The sequence below is a fragment of the Rhipicephalus microplus genome, chromosome 5, assembly GCF_043290135.1.
Source record: "Rhipicephalus microplus isolate Deutch F79 chromosome 5, USDA_Rmic, whole genome shotgun sequence".
In the NCBI taxonomy this organism is placed as follows: domain Eukaryota; kingdom Metazoa; phylum Arthropoda; class Arachnida; order Ixodida; family Ixodidae; genus Rhipicephalus; species Rhipicephalus microplus.
In genome coordinates, this window is record NC_134704.1 from 30,995,151 (window position 1) to 31,020,509 (window position 25,359).

A 25,359-nucleotide genomic window follows, 5' to 3' on the forward strand; every position below is an offset into this window, starting at 1 on the left:
TTCAGCAGGAAACATATAACCTTTATTTCCCTTTTGGCGCTAAATTCACATAAACAAAGTAGCAAAAGTTTCAAGCTGCGAGCCTATTCCAGTCGTCATGAATCTTTTTTTCTGTCACGTGACGACCGCGCGGCCACGCTGGCGCTCATTTTTATCGTGAGGCAGTGCAACTCCTGCTGTAGAGCACGGATCACAGCCCTCCGATTGTAAATCCTCCACGGATTTATGCGGGGAGCATGTCCAGAATTTTAAGGTCATCCCCGCGAGTATATACGTAGTTATAGACAAGTTGTAGCTGGCGATGAGTGGTCAGGAATATTCATCCGGTGTCTGCACGGTAACCACGACGGCTATTGTCTTGTCAGTCAGCCAGCTGTAGCTGTTGTCGAATTCAAGCACATCTGCAGAAAAACAAAAAAAAATATTCATACGACAGCATTGTATTGGCTCATTGCGTGAAACCGCAAAGGCTTGAAAGAAAGGGTACATAAATTACGTCTCTGCAAACATGTTCTGTGTAATCCCGCAACGTGGTGGAAAGGTTACGAATGCGATGATTGTGAACCACCTCTATTGTAGCCCGAAGCCACCAAAACCAATTCACACAATTCTTTTTAGTTAAATCCTTTTAGTTAAAGAAAACTTCGTCCCGGACCGAGGGATCGTCCCGGAACGGTCGCGTTGGTCCCGGGTTTAATCCCGTGACCATGACGAAATTTTCTTTAACTCAGGGGTTTTCACTACTCAGAAATCCGTACGGATTTCTTCGAGGTCTCATGCTACTTAAGACGTGGTTGTCAATTCTTCCTTCCATAAATTGCGTTGTCTACTATACAATGTGCACGTGATTGTTAACAAAGCGAACGTTGGAATACTGATGGTACGAGAAGCATCGGGCATGCAGCGGTTAAGCTACGTTCTGGCTGGCGCAAAAGAGCGGTACAGTCAGGCCGCTCAAGCCACCAAAAAAAAAAAGATTAAAAAAGAAATGGGATATGGTTCCCTGTGTATTCACATAAGACGAGTTGAATATGAACGTCGCCTACTTTTTCTCATAGCTCGATGTCTTGATTCTGCCCCACAATCGCGCATCAGGGGCGTAGGCAGGGGGTGGCACACTGGGCCCGTGCCTCCCCTGCCTCCCCCACCCTCCCAAAAAATTGGCATAGCATATACAGCAAAAAAATGACAATTTTAAGGGGGTTCCCTCCTCGAAATAAAAAAGATGCCCCCCCACCCCCCCCCCAAAAAAAAAATATACAGCTACGCGCCTGCTAAAGAAATGAAAGAAGAAGTAGGGAACATATTATAATACAAATTCATTACACATAGTTAAAATTATCACAGAAAAACTCCACTACACTTTCTTGGCCAATCCCCCTGAGTGGGTATGAGCCACTATCCCAGGGAAACAAACAAACAAATACGTCACACGAGTGAAGCACGTCGTATCGGCCAAACACGTGATCAAAACGTCAGGTCGTGCGGTACGTTTTAGTAGTCTCGGCGGTGTGCCGTTTCTGAACCTCCTGTGTGAGCTGCCCGGTCTGCGCAGCCCGCTTCGATTAAAAGCTATCTGGCGCCATACCGCGAAGTCTCGGCAAGTCTCGTTGCTTGCGTGATCTTGCCGGGAAAAGGTGACGCATTAGACAGACACGGCAGGCTTCAATACGGGTTGTCTTGCCAAGGCGGGCTGCGTGACGTCATTTCCTTCTTTGTTGGTTTTTCTTTCCTTCATGCCCACCATACTGGGAAAGCTATCTGCACCTCACTCGGTTTTTGCGCTGCCTCCATGCCTTTGACCAAGCCTTTGACCAAGCCTTTGACCAAGCCTTTGATGTCATATCATTACGTCACCTATTTCAACCGTCTGTGGCGTCCCGATAACGTCATGTAATGACGTCATCACACGATGGTGACTTCATGCATCACTCGTGTTGACGCCGCCAACGGGGGACGCCGACGTTGGAAGATGGTTGACTTTCGCCGTTCATGAGGCATTCAGTGCGCCTTAAAAAGTTCTAAAGACAAGAAACTGAAAGAATGTATGTGACCCCATGCTTGCCGCTCTATTTAACTCCACCAACAAGCTCGGCAACAATTAGCCGCTACACTTTATGTAATAAATTCATGTGAAGCGATTCGAAGTGAACAAAGTGTGAATCAAGGTATACATTAAAGGCCAAACAAGGCAGATTAAGGTGCATTAAAGGTGAACGTCATGTTAACTAAAATTAATTAAAGCTGAATCAAATTGAAATTAATGGAGTACAGTTATGCAAGCGAATCAAGTGTGAACGAACATTCAATAAAGTGTCAAAGTGAGATATGACCAACTAAATCTGAAAAGACACCTAGGTGACGAAGTCTGAGATTTCACAAGCAATGATGACGTTTACAGATGACCGAAAAAAAAAATAGTTCTAGGAAGTAACAATGCAACCCATGTGAGAAGATTATTCAGGATCATTAAATTATATTACCCCACGAGAGAACTGACTTTCGTCCTTCCTCTCCTTAGCACACGCTAAAGAAACGGTAAGATTTCGTTTCCATAATTTAAGTACCACGCAGAGTTCGTCACACCTTTGACGTCGAGCGCGACCTGTGCGAATGGCAAGCCGAGATGGCAAGCTGCTGTTCTCACCCGATCGCAAACAACGCTCCAGTTCAACTCCGTGCCCTGAACCGAGATACGGTCGCTTCCGGAGACGAGAGCGCTTGCGAAATTGAGAGCACAATTAGCGTATGACGCCCCCCGAGCAGCTGCGTAGGGGCAGATATGTACGTGCGCTGGCACTCAGAGGTCCGCTATGGAGGTCCGAAAAGCTTCAACGTACCCAGCGAAAAAAAAAGCCTTGCTCAATGCTATGCTAGCCACCGTATCAATGCACAGAGTGCGAAGAGTGGGCTACCGCACATGTGTGGACTCGACTGAGAGAGTGAGAAAAAAAAGAGAGAAAGTGGAACAAACATGGAGAGATTAACCCGATCATGTGCGCAGTCTACGACATAGATAAGAGGGACAGGAATAAACACTATAAAACGTTTTCAGCGCTGAGAAACGATCGTCTGTCCAAATAAAAGCTAGGATGCCAAGAAAACAAAATGTAGCCGAGGTTGATGGGTGATTAGATGTCTGTATAGAAGAAATTTTGCGAATACGCAGATGCACCATTGACTCAGTGATCACGCGCAAGGTATTAGTAACTGGACGCTGCAGTAACCGAGCATTGTCATCATCATAATCATCATCATCATCAGCCTTACTATGCCCACTGCAGGACAAAGGCCTCTCCCATGTTCCGCCAGTTAATCCGGTCCTGTGCTTGCTGCTGCCAATTTATACCCGCAAACTTCTTAAACTCACCTGCTCACCTAACCTTCTGTCTCCCCCTAACCCGCTTGCCTTCCCTGGGAATCCAGTTAGTCACCCTTAACGACCAGCGGTTATCATGTCTACGCGCTACATGCCCGGCCCATGTCCATTTCTTCTTCTTGATTTCAGCTATGATATCCTTAACCCCCGTTTGTTCCCTAATCCACTCAGCTCTCTTCTTGTCTCTTAAGGTTGCACTATACCATTTTTCTTTCCATTGCTCGCTGTGTCGTCCTCAATTCAGTGGAGATATACCGGGCGGACAACCATGACGATGGTGAGGTTGTTAGGGGAGCTTGTGCTCCCCTAACAACTGAAAGAATACACAGGCGGCGAAGCAGCGGTCGGCAAAGCGACGTGCACGCTAGTGAGCGTCGGCGATCGAATGTCGCGGCATCGGCTGCGCGGGAATTTATATCCCTCGGCGCGAGCGTTTCTCGAATTGTCGAATTGTATCGAGAACGCTGTGATCGCGTTTGTTTGAAACGCTGTTTGTTCGAAGCGCTCGAAGCGCTGTTCGATAGCGTTTGTTGGAAACGCCGTGAACACAGTGATAGCACAGGCCGGCGCAGCCAGACCGAAAAAGCAAAACACAAATAAACAAACCCAATGCATGGTTCGCGGCATTATTGTCTTCATTCATTCATTAATTCATTCATTCATTCATTCATTCATGTTCACAGACATTCTTTTTACAGCAAAATATCACAAGGTCGCGTGTGGTGCCGTAGTTGTCCGCCACCGCCGATGTCTGTAACCACTGTCGCACGAAATGAGAAAGAAAAAAATACTAAGAAAATACACAAGAATCACAATGCACTTCGAACACGGGTCCCTTGAGTGCCAGCCAAGCATTCTACCACTGAGCCACGCCGTTTGGAAACTGGCCTTAGACAGGCTTGATGCCGGGAAAAGAATCGCCTCACGGCTGGTGCACACTGGCGACTTGCAGCGGTCGCGCGACTATTCGCGACTGGTTACTAAAAAGGGACTGATGTTCACACCTGCAGAGGCTGCATGCGAGCGACCGGAAGTCGCAAAACTGGAGAGTCACGTCCGAATCTCGTTATCAGCGAAAACTCTGGAGACCGGCGCCGATCAGTTGATCGCCGCCAGCTGAGTGAACGCAGCGAACCAAGCATGCCGCATTCATTGTTTTCGTCCGTTCTCGCACATCGTCGAAAAAAAACAAGAAAACAAAAATTGAGCAACGCTGATTGGTTCCAGCAGCTTTGCGACTGCAGTCAAGCGACGTAAAAAATCGGTCAGGAAGCGACTAGCAAAAGTAGTTGCTTTTGCTAGTCGCGACTGTCTGCGACCAGTCGCAAATGGTCGCGCGAGCACTGCTAGTCGCCGGTGTGCACCAGCTTTTAGTATTGGTAATACATTGTTTTAGAACAGTAAAGAAACGGCTAGGCGTCACACAATGCGAACAACGTAACGAGTGGGTCATTCAATGCTCCAACCCATTAAAAAAGCTTGTTCTTGATCGCCTATTAAACTGTGACTCATACCCACCTCAGACATAATTCTTCATTCCCGTGAACCACTGCACAAAATATTTGCACAAATTTCTTACAATAGTGTAGTGGTTGCCATGATTCTCCGAATAATGACGAAAGATAGCAATGCCTGCCTACTGTATAACGCAAAATTATGATTATTTATGGCGTCGTGGGTACCCTGCTTGCAGAAGCAGTGCTTACAGTGAAGTGTGCTTGCAGAAGCAACCCAAAGAGTGTAAAAAAAGGGCTCTAAAAGGCCACTCTTCAGATTTCATTATTACAGCGCGGCGCGTTCCATGCAGGCCTGACAGTTTTTTGAGAAGCAGGCACCAAAATTCTATTATGTGGCCCTTCTCGCTTACCAAGCTTCATCCAATGCTTGTTATGTAGTGAATAAAAATTCTCAGCATTGCAGTCGTATCGTAAGCCCTACACAAGGCACGAGCTGAAGCTTCTATACTGCTGCAATGTTGCCTGTGTCTGTCCAACTTGCTGCTATAAAAAATAGTCTTCAGAAGAAGCTGCCGCTTTCGGCCCATTGTTTTCATTTTAGTTAATTGAGAATTTCCTTACTTGGGCACATCCCTTCAACTGAATGTTGCCGTTACGCTATACTCCTGCCACACTACTCTGTGCGTCTTCGTTTGCTATAACAAAACCACGGGCACGCGTGCAACGGGAGCCACGTTCGAAGACAATCTACGAAGATTCGTACACGTGCCAGGCGTGCCGCAGTCCCAGCTTCCCTCCTGTGGCAAGTAACTGCAGGCCTGCAGGCGTCTCAGGGGCAGCAGACGCTCCCCGTTGCGCATGCGCAGACCGAAAGCCACGTCTCCCGTTGTGACCTGGAACCGCCAGCTGAGCCGCAAGCCAGCCCTGTCCACATCCACCGGTAGCTCCCACCTATCGCGTCGAGCGATGGTGTGTCGCTGGGCGCCCTTCTCGTCGAACACGGAGCAAGCCGGATGCGTTTTACCTTCCTCGAACACGCCACCAAAGTTCACCTGTGAGCAAATGGTCGGACGATTATCGAACTGTTTCAGCTTAAGACTGCAGCAATGCATATGTGCTGCACAGGAGCATCGTCTAATCAAGAACCACGTGTTGGGTGACTAGCTTGACCACTTGCTTAATGTAAATGCGCTTATTTATTAAAGAATAAAAACAGACAAATACCAGTGTGGTGGCCCACTAGTCATTCTTTTTTGAAAGCGTAAGCTGTCGTCTACCTGCGAGATTTTGACCGGAAGAAAGCAGGGACGATCACAGGGGAGCACAGGTCACAAAGCTGTAGCTACGAGCAACTGTCAGGTGGATGACAGCAACCTTTGAAGAAGCTTCCGTACAAGGGTCCAGGAGTTTCAGGCGGGACGGCGTTATGCTCTCCCATAGTGGAGCACCAAGTATTCTAAATCGTTAACCACTTGTTCTAAACACAGATAGCTTTTGAAAGGTGGACTGCTGGGCATGTTGGTATTCATCTTAGAACGGTGGAACGAAGAAAAACGATAAAACAGGAGACTCGGAGAAAGACGAAACACTGCACAAACTAAGAATTTATTAAAACAACACACACTTATATGAGCGTAGTCAGAAGAACACGCGTATGAGCAAAGAAAGATTGTCTCAATGACGTGCTTCCAGGAAGGCTAACTCTGCCGCAAGTAATGTGACCGAGAGATTCGCGACACAATAATGCCCTGCTTTGTTGTACCGTGCTTTTTTCTCCTGTATTATGGTTATTCAGCACACCACAGTTCTAAGACACAGATATTTGTGGAATATCTTTGGCACTGCTTAATGCCGAAAGCGTGCACTTATTAGTGGTGACAAAGTTCCTGAATGTTTCTCTTATTGCGGCTGACAAAGCCCCCATTTTTACATGGAGCGAATCGGAGTCATCCGGAATCCATTTTTGCCATCAGAGAAACCAAGTGGTAAATGTTGTTTTAGTTACGTCCGTGACAATCATATGATGATATGACATCACACCAGGTATCATGAGGCATATACTCTTAGCACCTTAATATTTGCCTCTGAATGACCTGTAGTTTAACCAGGAAGGCCAATAATTTCTTAGCTACTTGTTTACTAAACCTGCTCTTGCGAAGCATTTTGAGGTGGTGTGTTAAATCCGCGGTGACTGACCTTGTGCGTGCATCGTGGATCGCCATCTGGTCCCACCATGTCTCCACCCCAGTGAACCGGTAGGTGGGCAGCGTCTACGAGGCTCAGTATGTGCTCCTTCCAACCAGCTGTCGTGGTGAAAACACACGTGTTCACACTTATTCAAGCGACCCTGCAACACTTTTTCAGCACTGTGAGGAAATGCTGCAGATCGGTAGTCGAGCTTCTGAGAACACGCGAGCCAAAGCTTGTAGCGAAGCACGTGGCCTAAAATTACAAATAATTCGCAAAGTGAGCTAGATATTATTCTCTCCTCTCTACAAATGACGTCATATACCCAATTGCATGGCCATTGGCTGATTTGAGCCCCGTTAGCTGTGGCCGCCCCGTGCCCGCGCTTGCACTCGCAATCACACTGAACGTAAGCCGCGCGTTGGAAGAAAAAAGAAAAAAATGAAGGTCATCATGCAAGCTCGACGTAACTTCTTTTTTGCCCATGCCATCCCTCGTTCCCTAAGTTGTCCCTCGAGAGACCTTATCCTTGCCTAGCTTCCAGCTCTCTCGTCGGTGCGAGAGAATAAAGCATTTATTGTGCGAGAAATATATATCGATCCGCACGTACTTGACAAATTCTAAATATTTTTGGAGAGGTTGATTCGTTAGGCAATAAATATCATTAAAGGAACCATTCGATGGTTACTTGTAAAATCGTTGCAGGCCCTTTTAAGCTAGTATGCAACTTTTATCGCTGAAGCCTTTCTCTCTCTCACTCTCTGTTTTCTCTAATCAGCACTTACAAACGTAACATTCGCTAGTTTTACATGTTGGACGTGAGCAGTTTGGAAAGCCGAAGTTCCTGTATTAAACATTAACAGACCCGTTATTTAAAATAACCAGATCTCGTCGGACGAAACTGACGCAGTAGTGACCGGCACCCAGAAGAAGTGACAGCGATGAATAAAATGTGACACAGTAAGCGTGCAGTCTCAACTTTGATCTTTAATGTGTGCGTGACACTATAGCGTTTATTTAATAGTATTACTTAAATTATATGAAGGATGTGGGGACATTGGCTTGAACGACTTTATCTGCCTCTGTGTCCCAGTGTCACTGGTAGCGTCAAATCCGCGTCTCAATGCCTTCCGCGGTTCTACAGTGGCCAACCTTACTTCGCTAGGTCGAGAGATTTATAGAAGGCCACTAAATGTGAATTACGTTTCTCAGTTCGTACAGGAATGTTCACCTGCGCAGTACTAAAACACTTGTCGAGGTCCTGTATATTTGAACGTGTATATATCGTCAATTTGTAAACACCACGCATGATGCCACGTGTGACCAGGATGTAAGCAGTACGTTCCACTCTTGTTCAGAGTTATCGGCCAGCAGTGCACTCACTTTTGCCATAGACTTGAACTTTGTCAGTCGTCGCCTGCGTCAAGAACGGCCGCACCATCTTCCACACCACGGGAAAGAAGTTTGGCGCTGCGTCGAAAAAATAAAAAAAGAAATGATTGTAAATAAGTGAGTCAGGCATACCATACACGCACCGGGTAAATAATTCAAGACCGTAGCCCAGAAATCATCAAGACACACCATTTTACGCACGATGGCTGCACGTGTTCTCGAAACGTTGTTTTAAATGTAAACATTTTGATGGAAATCTTTACGGCTGGGTAGAATATTTAGGAAGTTCAAATGGCTACGAACTTGGCTGGAGCCATTTTGACTTCCTAACACTTTGTTTTGTGCGTTGATTTTTTTTGCGTGAATACCCAGCAAGCACAGACTGTTCGACTGTACTTGCCTGTTATTCATCGGTACACAACACAGAAAACTGGCAAAGAGGTGAGTTTCTTTTGTGTCTGTCTCCCCTGCAACACTTTGTAGAAGACGTCGTACATTTCCGGCTAAACTTACGCAGTAAAGTGTACAAAGGTTAAGGCGTGATTCATGAAGTGATATAGTCAACTGGTTTACTTGACTCGCCACACCAAACCCACACAAGCATCAGGGGCCCAATCAGCATAGTGTTTTCTGTATCGCTTTCGCAGTGTTGCGCTGTTGCGGATCCCACCGCTGCCACCAGTTGTAAGAGATGGGAAGGAGGATCGCTGATGGCATCCCACCGGTGCCACCAGTTGTCCTCCTTCCCATCTCTTACAACTGGTGGCAGCGGTGGGATCCGCAACAACTGGTGGCAGCGGTGGGATGCCATCAGCGATCCTCCTTCCCATCTCTTACAACTGGTGGCAGCGGTGGGATCCGACACAGCAGTGACTAAAAATATAACCTGTTATGGTTCGTAGGAGCACGGCCGCTAGATGGTATAGGAGCACAGCCGGGGTATGAGACTTAAATGAGCCAAGTTATTTGTGATTTATTTTTGTTTATTACTCGCATTGAAACACCCTCACCGAAGCAAGATGGTAGTAGCACTGGTAATTTTTTAGAAGGAATACATAATCGCACGGTCTTTTTTGCAATCACCCAAGCTGACAGGAAAGTGAAAGCCATTATAGTTCTTCACGGCCAACTATGGTCCACCCTCACCTTCATCCCACCCTTTAGAAGTTTTCACGAACTAAACGTCTTTCAGCCTTGCCTCCGAGATCAGAATCGGATGCGCTCGAAGCTCTCTGCACTTCCCGTGGTTTTTCAATGACCCCCCTAAATTGGCCCTCCTTTGGCTAAGTGACGGCTTCGCCTGGTGGCGTCATCACGCCATAATCACGTCGTCAAAAATTATGGCGGCTAATGATGTGATTATGACTTCACATGGTGACGTATACAAAATTTAGTATTCGGGTTTGTACGTCCCAAAACGATGATTTCATTATGACAGAAATTTCCCAGAAAATTTTGACCATCTGGTCTTTTTTTAACACGCATAAACATCGCACAGTACATAAGCCTCTAGCATTTCGCTTCCACGGAGATGTGACCACCGCGGCCGGGATCTCGGACCCGCTACTTTCGGGCCTACAGTTGAGAACTTTAGCTACTGATCTGCGCCGGCGTACAGTGACTTAATCAGTGATCGTTTTTTTTATTCTCTCGCTTTAATGCGCGCGGAAGGGGCATAGGCAGAATGTCTTTCAAGAAAAGGGGGCATCTTTTTTTTATTTCGGGGGGAGGAGGGGACCTCTTCGAAATGGCCCTTTTCCGCTTTGTATGCAACAGCGAAAAATATATTTCGGAAGGCGGGGGCATGAGCCTGGCACGTCGACTCCTGGCTATTTCACTGGCCGACGGTAATTTCTCCCGTTTTGATGAGGCGTATCAGACTTTCAAAAAAATATGACTTGGAACTGAACAGTTATAGCTCTGCGCATCATAATAAAGTCGCACTCACTCAAACACACACACACACACACACACACACACACACACACACACACACACACACACACACACACACACACACACACACACACACACACATATATATATATATATATATATATATATATATATATATATATATATATATATATATATATATATATATATATATATATATATATATATATATATATATATATATATATATTGAAACGGGGTGTTGAACCAGCAGGAGTTGACTCGGCGAACGAAAGCTTTATTGAGCGCAAGGGCTAACTGAACGCAAGCCTGCGATCACAGCAAGTCTTCTTCCTTTTCTATATTCGAGCTCCATGCCCACTGCCCTCGTTACAATCACCCCCGGCCCATGAGGGAGCCATCCTGGCGACCTAAGGACAGGTGTACCCAGAAGGGTCATGGTATGGCTTGAGCCGAGAAATGTGTACAATTTCTTGTCCCCGACGGCGCTTGTCCGGAGATGCATCCAGCGGCTCGACCAGGTAGTTGACAGGGGATGTTTGGCGTATAACTCGATAAGGGCCATGGTACCTGGACGAAAGCTTGTGGGAGAGTCCTGGAGGAGTAGAAGGAATCCATAACCACACCAGTGAGTTCGGTGCAAAGCTCATAGGCGTGGCTGATGCGTCGTGGCGATGTTTTTGGCGCGTCTGGTCATGTGACGTGAAGCACGAGCAAGCTTCCGACATTCTTCAGCGTTTGCTGCTGCTCGAGAAACGGTAGTCATCTCTGAAGGGTCCGGTCGATAAGGAAGAATAGTATCCATTGTTGATGATGGCTCGCGTCCATAAAGAAGAAAGAAAGGCGAAAATCCAGTGGTGCTTTGCGTTGCAGTGTTGTAAGCATATGTCACAAAAGGCAGTATGCTATCCCAATTTGACTGGTCGGATGAAGCGTACTTGGCCAGCATATCCCCAAGTGTACGATTAAAACGCTCTGTCATCCCATTAGTTTGCGGATGATAGGCTGTGGTAGTGCGGTGTATGATGCGACACTCGCTCAACAACGCTTTGATAGCATCGGAGAGAAAAACGCGGCCGCGGTCGCTTAGTAACTCTCGAGGTGCTCCATGCCTTAAAAACAGGTTTTGCAGTATAAAACACGCAACGTCTTTTGCGGTAGCAGAAGGTAACGCAGCTGTTTCAGCGTACCGCGTTAGGTGGTCGATAGCGACAATGACCCAGCGGTTGCTACTCGAAGTATAGGGAAGCGGACCGTAAAGGTCGATTCCGACACGATCGAAAGCTCGTGCTGGACATGGCAACGGCTGCAAGGGACCTGTGGCATGCTGAGTGGGCATTTTGCGTCGCTGGCACGTAAGGCAAGACCTTACGTAACGGCGAACGAAACGGTACATACCGCGCCAGTAGTACCGCAGCTGCAAGCGAGTGTATGTTTTTAACACACCAGCGTGGCCACATTGCGGATCATCGTGGAACGTGGCACAGATGTCAGAGCGCAGATGTCGGGGAATGACGAGCAACCACTTACGACCCATCGAACTGTAGTTTCGGCGGTAAAGCAGGTTATCCCGAATAGCGAAGTGTCCTGCTTGACGGCGAAGCGTCCTGGAAACTGGAGCGGGCGTCCGGTTTGAGAGCAAGTCCAAAAGAGAAGAAATCCAAGCATCTTTGCGTTGCCCGGAAGGCATGTCCGAAATGCTGATGGCCAAGGCAGCACTGGTGGAGATAGGCGAGCCGACAGGTTCTAAAGCCAATGGCGAACGTGACAGGGCATCGGCGTCGGAATGCTTACGGCCAGAACGGTAGACAACACGGATGTCGAACTCCTGTAACCGCAATGCCCAACGAGCGAGCCGACCATTAGGATCTTTTAGTGAAGATAACCAGCAAAGCGCATGGTGGTCTGTCACAATATCAAACGAACGTCCATATAAATAAGGCCGAAATTTTCCAATTGCCCAAATAATGGCAAGGCACTCCTTTTCAGTTACACTGTAATTCTTCTCGGCTTTACTGAGGGTGCGGCTGGCATAGGCAACGACGTACTCGTCAAAGCCATCCTTGCGTTGGGCCAGTATGGCACCTAGCCCGACACCACTAGCGTCTGTATGAAGCTCCGTTGGAGCAGATGGATCGAAATGTCGGAGTATGGGAGGCGTGGTGAGAAGCCGTCGGAGTTCCTGAAATGCATCATCAAACGCCTGCGACCACGCTGACAAATCAGACCTTCCGGCAAGAAGATTGGTCAAGGGGGCGATAATGGAGGCGAAATTGCGGACGTAGCGCCGGAAGTAAGAACATAGGCCGATGAAGCTTCGAAGCTCTTTGACGGTGGTTGGCTTTGGGAACGCCGCGACTGCATTAAGTTTCGTAGGGTCCTGGAGAATGCCGTCCTTAGAAACCACATGGCCGAGAATTACAAGCTTGCGAGCGCCGAAGTGGCATTTCTTCAAGTTAAGTTGAAGTCTCGCCGTTGAAAGGCACGTAAGAACTTGCTCAAGGCGGCTGAGGTGGGTCGCAAAGTCGCTTGAAAATACCACAATGTCGTCCAAATAACAGAGGCACGTTTTCCATTTCATACCTCGCAAGACGGTATCCATCATTCTTTCGAAAGTGGCAGGCGCATTGCAGAGGCCAAAGGGCATAACGGTGAATTCATACAGTCCATCCGGTGTTACAAAGGCTGTCTTCGGGCGGTCACCCTCTGCCATGGGCACCTGCCAGTAGCCGGAGCGTAAATCTAACGAAGAAAAGAACTCTGCTCCTTGTAGGCAGTCCAAAGCATCATCGATGCGCGGCAGAGGGTATACGTCTTTGCGCGTTATCTTGTTGAGTCGGCGGTAGTCAACGCAGAACCGGATGGATCCGTCTTTTTTTCTTGACGAGAACAACCGGTGAAGCCCAGGGACTGTTGGAGGGCTCGATGATGCCACGTTTCAACATGTCGTCCACTTGTTCGTCGATGACACGGCGTTCAGCAGATGACACACGGTACGGACGCTGCCTTAGTGGGGCTTGTTGACCGGTGTCAATACGGTGAACGACCGCAGAGGTTCGGCTTAGGCCTGACTGGTCACGATCGAATGAAGAACGAAAGCGGAGAAGAAGATTTATAATCTCTTCGCGCATAGTTGGTGCGAGCTCAGAGTCGATGGCATCCGAGAATACGTCCAGAGCATCATTAGGCGCGTTGGTAGGAGTGACAGCACAAATTGGGAGTGAAACCGTTGAATCGGGTATAGTAGCCGGAAGAATGCACTCGCAAGGTTCGTAGCTTCCCAGGCATTCTCCACGTAGTAAGGATGACGGGCTGTCTGAGGGATTGCACACATAAATGGCAGCGTGACCATTGCGAAAAATGACGACGGCAAACGGAAGCATGATATTTCGACGGCACGCAGATGGGACCGATGGCATAAACAACACAGGCGATTTCGGGGGGGGGGGGGAGGCACACGACACCGAGACAACAACAGCTGAGAAAGGCGCAATGTCAACGTCAGAAGCAGCAAACACTCTACACGAAGCGCCATCGTCGGGGTCATAGCACGGCACAGATAATGCGAGTTCGGAACGAGCGCAGTCGACCAAAGCAGAATTTGACGAAAGAAAGTCCCATCCAAGGATAACGTCATGCGAAGAATGGAATAAAACTACAAATGAGACGACGTACATCGCACCTTGAATGACGACTCGTGCAGTGCACACAGCTGAAGGCTGAATATGATGGGACGTAGCTGTCTGCAAAGATAGGTGGGTAAGTGGCGTGGTCACTTTCTTCAAGTTTCGGCACAGTTTCTCGCTAATTACAGATACGGCAGCTCCAGTGTCAACAAGTCCGTGCACCTCTATGCCATCAATATAGAGTTCGATTTCGTTCGGGGGACAGCAGTTAGGTCTTGAAATTTTCGCTGCCAACGCAGTTCTTGCCTCCGGAACTGCGCCCGTCAGTTTTCCCCTCGCGGTGGGCTGTTGCGACGTAACATTGGAGAAATGGATCTGCGACGAGGAGAAGGCGAACGGCTTGAGCCGGATGGTCGGCGACCGGTACGTACGTCTAGAGGTGGATCGGCAGGAACGGGATATCTCGGCTGAATGGGCATGTAGTGTGAGGCCCCTGCAATGTCATGAGAAGGGAAGCTGCGACGGCGGCAGTGACGAGCTATGTGGCCTGGGATGCCACATGAAAAACATATTGGCCGATTATCCGGAGTGCGCCATTGGCTGACGGTAGGGGCACTTGTCGCCGAATAAGGTACCGGAAACGGTCGTGCAGGCGGCGGCTTCATATAAACGTTCCGAGTTGTTTCGTATACAGCCGGAGACGGGACAGTCAACGGGTGGGCGGGTGGCGTCGACGAATAAACGTGGCGAGTTGCTTCGTAGATAGCCGGAGACGATGGAGCGCGTGGCCGAGCAACAGCGGCTGCATACGTTAGTGGTGCGGTAACAGATGGTGGAGCCGGAGCTGGCGGCAATGCTTCGGCAACTTGCGATTCAATGACCTGACGAAGCGAAGGCGATAAGGGTGCCATCGGCTCGGTAGTTCTGGTGATTATAGATAGCTGCCTGGCGACCTCCTCGCGTATGAATTGCTTTATGAGTGGCATTAAAGCAGAGTGGTCGGCAGTGTCATGGCGATAGTCGAGGGATGAAAGGTCCGCGGTGTCTTGAGCAGCGCAACGTGTGGAAGCACGTTGCCTACGCAGCTCATCATAACTTTGGCAGAGCTGAATCACCTCGGCGACTGTCTGGGGACACTTCGCAGCAAGCATTTGGAATGCACCATCGTCGATTCCTTTCATTATGTTTTTATCTTGCCTGCCTCATCCAGAGTCGGGTTAATGAGCTGGCAGAGGAAGAGCACATCTTCGATGTAGCTCGTGAAAGTCTCATCTGTTCTCTGTACTCTGCCACGCAAGCGCTGTTCAGCACGAAGGCGGTGGACAGCAGGACGTCCAAAGACTTCCGAGAGGGTTTTTGCCAATTCCGACCACGTACTGAAATCACTTCGATGATTTCTGTACCATAGTTTCGCCACGTCGGTCAGGTAAAAATTCACATTTGTGAGCTTATCAGCTGCGTTCCACTTATTGTACGCGCTCACCAGTTCATACTCGGCAATCCAGTTGTCCACATCTTGGTCCTCTGTGCCACCAAATATGGGGGGGTCGCGCTGCCGGAGGGCGCCAGCGCAGAAGACAGGTATGGGTGCGAGAGCTGGAGTGGCGGCCTGAGACGGTCCCGGATCAGTCATCGCAGAAGGTGGTTGGAGTGTGCGGCTACGAAGCTCCAGGGTGAGGACCAGATGTACCCAGCACCTCCACCACTTGAAACGGGGTGTTGAACCAGCAGGAGTTGACTCGGCGAACGAAAGCTTTATTGAGCGCAAGGGCTAACTGAACGCAAGCCTGCGATCACAGCAAGTCTTCTTCCTTTTCTATATTCGAGCTCCATGCCCATTGCCCTCGTTACAATATATATATATATATATATATATATATATATATATATATATATATATATATATATATACTCACTAACAGATACACTCACTCACTCACATAACGCATCATAACCATCCAATGATTTGCCCTCATATAATGTAAGAAGTTCGAAAGTGCCAAGGTGTAATAGCAAGATTCGTGGTGAATTTGTTACCATTTATGATGACGCACTTCTCCAGGCACTCCGGATAATGGCCCTCCATGGTCTGCAGTATATTGGTAAGAGTTTTGACAGCTGCGCTGCCGAGGAACAAAGAAGAAACGGGGTCGGGGCCCGTCAGGCCAATCTGTACTGTATATATATACACGCGTCCATTCGGAGAATATCGCAGTTTAGACGTAAAATTAACGTCTTTTTTTTACGGCCATCCGCAGTTAATGTTTTTTCAAGTAACTTTCATTGCAGTGCACTTTACAATGTGCATATATAAAATTACGAGTACTAAGGACTAACTAAATTCAGCCATTTCATTAGATTGACTGGCTATCTCTATCTAGTAGTCATTGGCTATCTAGTCGACGTTGGCTTAGGCGACGTATATTCAGACCACAAAGTGTGTGGAACGCAAACTAAAACTTCTCGCGTCCATTTCTCTAGAGCTCTAGTCGAAGCAAGATTACGAATTCAGAAAGAGCCAGCTGCTATTGCGCGACTTCTGTGGCAAGTTACGTCTTTTTTTTTACTGAAATAAAATATAAACGAAGTACTAATCATCGTTACTTGGTGACGGCTACCCCTTTTTACGTTGTTATCTATTGCAGTGAGTGGCTATTCGTTTTTTTTCTTTCGTAGAACATTGTTTTTGAATCTATAAACGACAGAGACTATGAGCACTTGTCCCCTTATTGCGATCGGTACATACCAAGTTCATCAGCAACATGCTGTCTATGCAGCTATACCACGAAGTTTACACGCATGTTCGGAACTATATACACAATCTATACGTACGTCACGGTACACTTATGCCCAGATAAGCTTGTTTTTGCTACTGTCCCGTGATCGGGCGACATACCTTGCCAACAGTAGAGGTTACGAAGGCTGAATTTCTCCAAGTCTATCACCATGTGATGGGAGTGTATCTCCCTTCCCACCTGCAAAGTGGCAGTGCATAATACTGTAACGCAGTAATCTTAGACTTGATCTAACTAGCCCTCTCTGGTTTTTATTACGGCACAAAAAAAAAACAAACGATGCAGTGACGTTATGTCATTAAGATATCCGTGCAACGTAGCCACATGTATTGCTCAACCCGATGTAAAGAGAACTTATATTAATAATCAGCATGTTAAATTTGGGTAAGAAAGCATGTACGGCGGTTCAAGGTAAAACTTTAAGTGCCTGTCATATTGTACAAAAAATGAAAAGAAAATGTCCATACAAAAATTGGTGTGATTATGTAGCTCTCTAATAACTCCCAGTTGTTCATTGAGGAGCTTTCCACCGCTCTCTTTCCCTTTCTCTCTCTCTCTCAGTAACAAATAACATCACAATATGAACTAATATTGTCTACCAACCCAAAAAGAAATCAGGTTCAAGCTTTACACATCCACTTGAAATTTGCGATCAATTTGCTGAGGAGAACTTCTGAAGTTAGCCCAACTATACAGTCCTTCTATCAACACATGAGTGAACACAGAGTAACACAGACGACGAATACGAACAATTCTATTGTAGTAATAGTGAGGGAACAACAAATAATTCATGAATGCTTCCTGAGACTGAAAAATTCACGTAAACATCGTAAAAACAATGAGTAACATCATATAGTATACCTTTCCGCATTAAGCTTTCAAGTATATATATACGGTTTAAAAAATTGCAATTTATGTTCATGGCGTAATGCAATGGGTCCATTGGTAACAGAAACAGCAGTCTGTTTCCAGAGTTTCAAAGCAGTCATAATGCAAAAGCTGTATTTCTCAGCTGCTTTGGTCGTTATCGCTGCACTGCAAGTTTTTTTTTTTTTCATTCACTCACTTCTTTTGAAGCGGACCGCTTGAGGAACTCCGTGTACTCCATGAGATATGTACAGTGGCGCTGCACGACTTCCGGCGTCAGTGACGTAATAAGCGCTGGAACATAGGTGATGACATCCCATACAGAAGCAGTGAAGTGAACATAATTGTGTGGAAGCATTCATAGTATCTAGTCAAGAAGTTACACCGGGAAGTACAAATGGCCATTAGCTCTAAAACAACCTCCGATGTATCTGTGAAGCGTTCGCGTGGCACTGGTAATGAGATCTGCATGCTGACCAATGGCCAGCCATCACACGAACGTCTCTTAAGCACTATAGAGATGAGCGTGGGCGTATTCCCGAAGCCCGTATCCGCGAAGTCTCACATAGAAACGCTGTGAACCAAGTGTCCAGTAGTTGACTGAAAGGCCTATCGTGAACTATATGCCGACCTCATTGTAAAGCAACCGCGCAAATACGTACTCGTATTTCAACATTTATTAAGCGTTACCTCAAATAAAGTTGTATAACTTACAGTTCACAAACATTGTTATACTACATAAAAAAAGCACGTTCCTTGTGGTGAATGTGTGGTGGCGTCGTTATCGCATATTTGCACAGAACACTGACGTAAGCAAGGCAACTGTCGGACGAAGACGTCAAGTCCGACTTGGCAGACATGAAATTAGAGCAAGAAAATATATTTTCTCGTGTAATGAGTAACATATTAAATTTGGGCATTTTCGGCCAATAATTTTGGCTTCCAATGAGTTACTTCAAGGTAGAAATTCCAAGGAAGTGCCCCCCCCCCCAACTCTATCCATTACTTTGGCTAAAATACAGCGTTACTGGGCAAACGAAGAAACAGAATGTACCTGGGAAATCAACTCCAGCTGGAACCACCCATAATGGTCTGCCATCCTTGCACGGATATAAGATGCCGCCAGGATAGTTTTTCTTCACCATCTGTGAAAGTATAAGATGAAGGCTGTTAGTGACGAAACTGCGCACGTTGGTTGTCGTGCCCGTTTCCAACGTGTACAGCGTTTGCTTTCGCTCTGCTTGCAGGTTCGGATAATTAACAATACACCATGCAGATTCGAATGATGTTAATGCTGCTACGTGTGCATACTAACATAATATACCCGCCACAGTGGTCTAGTGGCTGAGGCACTCGGCTGCTGACCCGCAGGTCACGGGATTGAATACCGGCCACGGCAACCACATTTTTGATAGAGGCGAAAATAGTTGAGGCCCACGTGCATATATATAGGTGCACGTTGAAAATTTCTAGGTATTCGAAATTTCCGGAGCCCTCCACTACAGCGTCTCTCATAAGCATATGTTGGTATCGGAACGTTAAACCCCAACAATTATTATTATTAACATAGTATTCTAAATTATCGTCCTGATGTCACCCGCGAGAAAATAGTAAAAGCAATAAAATGAGGACAGCGTTGAAGACAACCCATATATATGAATTTTGCTACGGTGTCCTCAGTAGCAAACAATAGACATTCTTAGCTACATTCTAGCAACGAGTATACATTATTTTCCAAAGATGCTGCAATCTAATTATTCTATTTTCTTTCCTCACTGTATCTATCACTTACGCGCTGACAATCTCTGTGTCAATCATCATATTATTCATATTTTCGATCATTTACAGCGACTGACCTCATAAAATTTCTGAAGCTTAATCTTTCGGTGCCCCGTAGCAAGCGTCTGTCATTTAGCAGCTTGCCGATGTAAAGCGTATGATTAAATTCGCCTAAAAACTGAATAAATGCTCATTCCAATCGATCAATGGGCCTGTAGTGTAAGCAAGTACCATAATTATTACTTCTTGACGGATCTGAATTCAAACACAACCATCAAGTACCATCAACGGTTTCATTCGCTTTCATTTATTTATTTATGCCGGTGACCGTCTTAAACGTGACGGAGAGACAGACAAGATGGCTGGGTCAGAATGTGATTTCTTAGGCATTCCGTACTTCCATGGTTTCGAGCTTTATAGCACAGCCAATAGTTTTATCGAGAGACCATGAAAGTATACACATAAGCAGGTCTTCAAAAAAAAAAAAAAACATTGCACCAATCTATTGACACAGAGCCGTCTCAGCTGTGAAATGTCCTTAAATATAAAAAGAAACAGTTTAGAACAAATGTTCAACTACTTAGAGTAGGGTGTACTCTGCTATCGGAGAGTGACAAGCTGTCCTATTACGTATTTATAAAAGGTTGTTAACAACTTTGAGTACTTGGTATTCTATTATGGTAGAGCATAAAGCGCGAGCCTTGCACTTCATGAGGCCACAAAAATGATTTATCTGACACCCGTGTTTAGAAAGAAAGAAGTGTTTAACGACTTTGAGTACTTTGTACTAAGCAATGGGAGATCAGTAAGCCATGAGTGTTCAGAAAAAAGTTGTTAACGATTTAGAGTACGATGTACTCAACTATGGGAGAGCAGTAGCCACCATACTACTTGACAGAATGCATATAAAACAACCTGCACTGAAAGTTCTTATGATATATCTAGAAACCTTCAACGATGTCCAAGCGGCTCCTGCGTATTTGTTCTAAATATTTACTGAGCAAGAATGACAAGAAAAACACCTGTGCCAGGAAAGTGCAATATTTCACTGACTATGCGGGCCCTTTAACTTAATTCAAGGCCACTCTCATTTTATATTGCAGGCCTGTCCACTTTTCGGTGTTAACATAGTAAAATACCCATTACACATACGTACTCATTTTAAATGTTTCTCCTTGTGCTTTGATGTAAGAGAACTCAGGTTACCTTCCCCTACCGGCAAAAGGGGGTAGGGGCCAGCGAGACCTGGCATGAGCAGCCTTAGTCTAGTACTTTCATTTTCTTATATCACATTGTGCGCAAAATGCTCCCTTCTAATTGTTCCCTTCCTCCATGTCGGGTAGTGGACCTTCCTCCCCGTGCTTAGCAACGCAAGACTTGAGTTTCTGCATGCAACAACGACAGTCATGCGTTCTATATCCTGGCAACGTGAAATGAGAAGTGGGCTCAATAAAAGATCAGAGTGCCGTATCAGAAACGCCTAATCACTGACAGGCCCATGATCAAGAGATGAGTGGTCGTTAAAAAAGGGTGCATACAAATACAAATGCGGCCCTTTGAGGGCTGGTATAAATATTCTAAACATTTACTGAGCAATAATGAAAAGACGAACAACTGTGCCAGAAATATGGAAGCTTTCTCTTGACTCTGCGGGCCCTTTAACCTAATTCAAGGCCACTGTCATTGTCTATTGCAGGCTCGCCCACTTTCGGGTATTAGCAGAGTAGAATGACTATCGCAGTCACATACGCTCGCCGGCGCCGTGCTTTTTTCGCAGGAAGCCACCCCGAGATCTGTGAGTTACGAAAGCGTCGTAAATTGAGATATATATGTGTGTGTGTGTGTGTGTGTGTGTGTGTGTGTGTGTGTGTGTGTGTGTGTGTGTGTGTGTGTGTGTGTGTGTGTGTGTGTGTGTGTGTGTGTGCGTGCGCTGTTCTATAGTAACACGTATTTTGGACATCCGGTGGACATTACGGTCCTCATTACGGTGTGTGTTCATGACGGTCCGTGTTATACAGATATTGCGTCCAATTTTTCGTTACGCACTACATCGAAATGAACGTTTTTCGAAACACGTTTAAAATAACCTCCACTGCACGCAATAACCTCTCTAAAACCTGAGACCCCCACTTCCTAAACCTGTTACTCGAGCCAAATGCGCAATCGCAAAGAGATCAACGATGTGTGACTGTTATGACCATAATGGCATGACGGAGACACACTGCACACGCTGCGGCATACACTATACCACAACGAACAAGTGACTAGATTGAGAATGTTAAAATCAAAATAGGATGACATGGCACAATAAACGCTGCACTGAACGCAACGACAGCCAAAAAATATAAGGCTTGGGACGTTAAGTCGCCATTTACGTTTGGTCTGAGGCCGATGCCTGCGTCAAAACACATGTGATGGAATCACCAGGCCACTGTGGAACTTGTTTGCATGAATTTTGGTTCAGTTCAAAGATAAAGTTTAATTCACTCGGATGTAAGGACATTGCCTTGTTTTAGGGTGTGAGCCTCACCCTAACATGCCGGCAAATTTAGGTGAATTAAAAGATATATCCACTGAGATTAGAAGTCTGTACCTCCACGCCGAAAATATTTTTTATGAAATGTCGTTTATTTAGAGTACTTAAAACATACAGGCGTCATTATGTAACTACAAAAACTATAAAAAGATAATTACATTCTTCTATTGTCGTTCTATTGCTTTCGACGGGCTGTTTGATGAACTTAAACTAAATATCACCCAATATTTTTGTGAGTGCAACAAAGTGTCGTTCATAACATAGCATTTTCAAAGCACCCTATGCTTTGGTATAAAGCAATGTTTGACTCACATGTGAGTCTTCTCTATCGTCTTATCTAACCTTTTTCGACGTTTTGACGTTTCGTATGGGGTTTACTTTTGCTCCAATAGCACCGCCTGCCCAAAAGCGCTGCTATTCAGATTAATTTCAGTACTGAATGTGTGCATGTGTCAGTGATCGTTTTCACGTCTTGTTTCCGCGTCTTGTAATTCATTCTTTGATTTTTCTTCTTTCCGTAAAGAATGTAGCCTTTCAGCCACTGAACAAGCTAACATATAAAGGGCAAGACGAATTGGCCGGACGTACCTCGGCTGCCGCATAGCTTCGTAACATGTCGTCGATGCCGTTCTCCTTCCTCCATTTAAGGTCCTATTGGTGGCATCAAAAAAGAACAAAAAATACAAACAAGAGCAGAAAGGGAAAGAGCGAGAATCAGGATTATGTCAATCCGTTTCTGCGCAACTTGCATAGTTCGCGAACAAGTGATAAATAGTGATATAGTTGTTAATAACATACAAGTCATTGCCATAAACTGTTTTACGTAAGACATCTGGGTGCCGTCGTGTTGCGCTGTTAAGCCAATGTATTATTTTTTTTGTATTTTGCGACGGGAATTAATAAGACCATGCGCTAGCCCAAGAATTTTCTAGAATATGGGTCTACTGTAACACTGTTCGTTTAGTTGTTAAAGATACAAAACACAATAGTCAACAGCCTTTTATGGCAGCGCCCATTCGTAATATTGTCTATGCAGAGTCCCGAATGCCCACAAAGCGAGTTTGTCCCATTTTATCGTTATCAATTATTTTTTTATCTATGTCACAAAGAGACGTCACCTTGGAGAGCGGACGTCACCATAGACTCCCGGACGACGCGGCATCGTCTAGTAAACGCGTTGCTTCCAGGAAAACCCCAGCTTCAGTTTCACGCATGTAGTCCGGTTTCCAAGTCTCTTAGACTGATTAGATATTTCACTCAGCTGGCCTGTCAAGCAAAAGCAGGTCCCGACGCCGTATACCAAAGAGGTCGGACCTGAAGGCGGTCGTGCGTAGATACATCAAGTTCGCACTATCGCAGAAGCCGTCTTTAGTTACGTACGCGCGAGAAATCTTGGTAAACAACGAAGTTGGGTGGGCAACGGAAGCCACCCTATTTTTTGTTATGGCTCTCCTCTATTGCTACAGAATCGAGATTCTTATCTACGTTGATGTAGTTTAATTGTAGTTGTCGTAATTAGTGGATGTAGCAGATGTCATTCGTATCGTTTCAGAAGTTTTCTGAAAAGAGTGGTTTCACATGCATCTAACGTCCCTCCGTGAAAGAAACTTGGGAGGTAAATCGTGGCTTCGCGTTACAAATAGCAAATAATGCTAATAGATGCAGCTATGCAGATGTGTCCATAGTTACGCTTGCGTTTCTTCAAGTATATATAGAGAGAAATGGAAAGGGAAAGAAAAGAAAAATTATGCGGGAAGGTTATCCAGACGCACGTCCGGTTTGCTACCCCTCAATGCGACATAAGAAGCGTCAAAGGAAATGTGGATATTACAAGCGAATAACGATGTTCGAACAAGGAAAAGCCTCAGCATTTAGCCAATGGTCCAGGAAGAGTACATACTTGTCTCCGGCGGGGAAATTTCCAAAGCATGATACCAGGGTACCATGCTTTGGCATAGTATTCTGGTGCATCATGCTGATGCTTTCCTTTACAGTCAACCGCACTTAGTCAAGTAAATGGACCTGGTACTCACATGACGGTACATCCGCTCCGCTTTGTCCACATCGAAGTCCCGTGCTATGGGTTAGGCGCGGCACATGCGTGTTCGATATTGAGAATTGGGGTCTTTGCATAGTTTAAAGAAGATCACAGATAACGCAAGTGTGTTAATATTTTTCCATGTAACTTATTTTGCTCGTCTGATAATGTCTACTCGTAAGTCTAACGTATACCTTCAAATTCGAAGTATATTTAAATGAAATAACCAACATTTACATTCAAGTTACTGTGAAAGCTGTGTATGGCAAACGTAAAACCACCCGGAACCGCGGTTCCGGGTGGTTTTGCGTTATGGTCGGTCTCCATGGGCTGTGTTATCAGTTGCGTCTTTCGCAGCATCGCACCGAGGCTCGCGCGCCTTTGACTGTGTTGTGAGTGACGTCAGCCATTCCTTCAGAGCCGTGGTAGAGTATACTCAGTTTCTCCTGAAACCTTCCACGTGGGTATGTCACGGACAACTCGCTCTCTGGATTTCGTGCCGACCGCTTGTGCCCCCGCGATCTCCGACGACGAAGCAGTTCTGGCCGACTGGGCTCGCCCTACGCCATCTCCTGACGCCGACAAGAGCTCTCGCCGAGTGGTGCCCCGTCCTCGGAATCGTGCGACCATGTCCATCTGTCCCATCTCCTCTTTACTTCCGTCTTTTTCCGTCGTTCACTGTCCCTGCGCCTCGCTCTCTCTTTCCTCTCTCTCTATCTATCTCTACCTTTTAATCCGATTCTTTTAATCCCTCCTTTATCCCCACCCCTCGTGAGCTACTGTTGAGGTGTACTCCCCCTGAGAGACAGTTATGGGGCCCACTTTTCTCTTCTTTTCTTTCAAAATAACTCACACAATCACACAATCTAGAATCTACATTTTTCGTTCGCAAAACTTACCTCGCAGCCAGCGCAGTAGGAAAGCGTCCGTGTCCGAGGGTCTCTTCACATCTTCCACCGCATTGCGGAACTGCACCGAACAAGAACAAGCATCATTCACTGAACTTAAACGCTGTAGGTGTCGTAAGGGTGTTTCAGTCAATACGGTCTCAGGAACGAAAAAAAAACAACAAAGAAAAAAAATGGATTCTGCAAAGCGAGATAAACGTTGGTTTGTACGAAGCACTCACGCCATGCATCGGCAACGATACCCAATATTCAGAATAACAGCCGGAAAGCACTAGTCAATTTTGAGCAATATTTAGCCGATCTTATGAGGGCTGGGTTATGGCTTATCGAGGGCCAATCTCTCCTCACTTCATGTCCGTATCGCTTCCACAATGTTCGAGTTATGCGACACTGCACGCGTAATGCAGCGTGCCACATTTGCATGCGGACAAAACTATGGTCACCAACTGACGGAGATGGCGCTACGCACAGGCGTGCA

General features: G+C 46.2%; 1 protein-coding gene across 5 annotated transcripts in view; it reads right to left on the reverse strand.

Annotated features, from left to right (window-relative positions):
- LOC119174771 (SEC14-like protein 2) overlaps positions 1–25,359 on the reverse strand; it is an 82,253-nt gene continuing 56,894 nt past the window's right edge. For 3 of the 5 annotated variants that reach the window (XM_075895141.1, XM_075895140.1, XM_037425822.2), the window contains exons 2-11: positions 24,873–24,942; positions 22,524–22,586; positions 18,675–18,765; positions 17,820–17,914; positions 16,855–16,933; positions 15,996–16,076; positions 8,407–8,493; positions 7,033–7,139; positions 5,600–5,888; positions 1–401 (exon numbers count right to left, since the gene is read on the reverse strand). In XM_075895141.1, coding sequence (XP_075751256.1) covers positions 310–401; positions 5,600–5,888; positions 7,033–7,139; positions 8,407–8,493; positions 15,996–16,076; positions 16,855–16,933; positions 17,820–17,914; positions 18,675–18,765; positions 22,524–22,550 — 948 coding nt within the window. In that variant the 5' untranslated portion in view covers positions 22,551–22,586; positions 24,873–24,942 and the 3' untranslated portion in view covers positions 1–309. Of the gene's footprint in view, positions 402–5,599; positions 5,889–7,032; positions 7,140–8,406; positions 8,494–15,995; positions 16,077–16,854; positions 16,934–17,819; positions 17,915–18,674; positions 18,766–22,523; positions 22,587–23,968; positions 24,013–24,872; positions 24,943–25,359 lie in introns of all 5 variants that reach the window. The other 2 variants (XM_075895139.1, XM_037425820.2) reach the window with 1 other exon arrangement.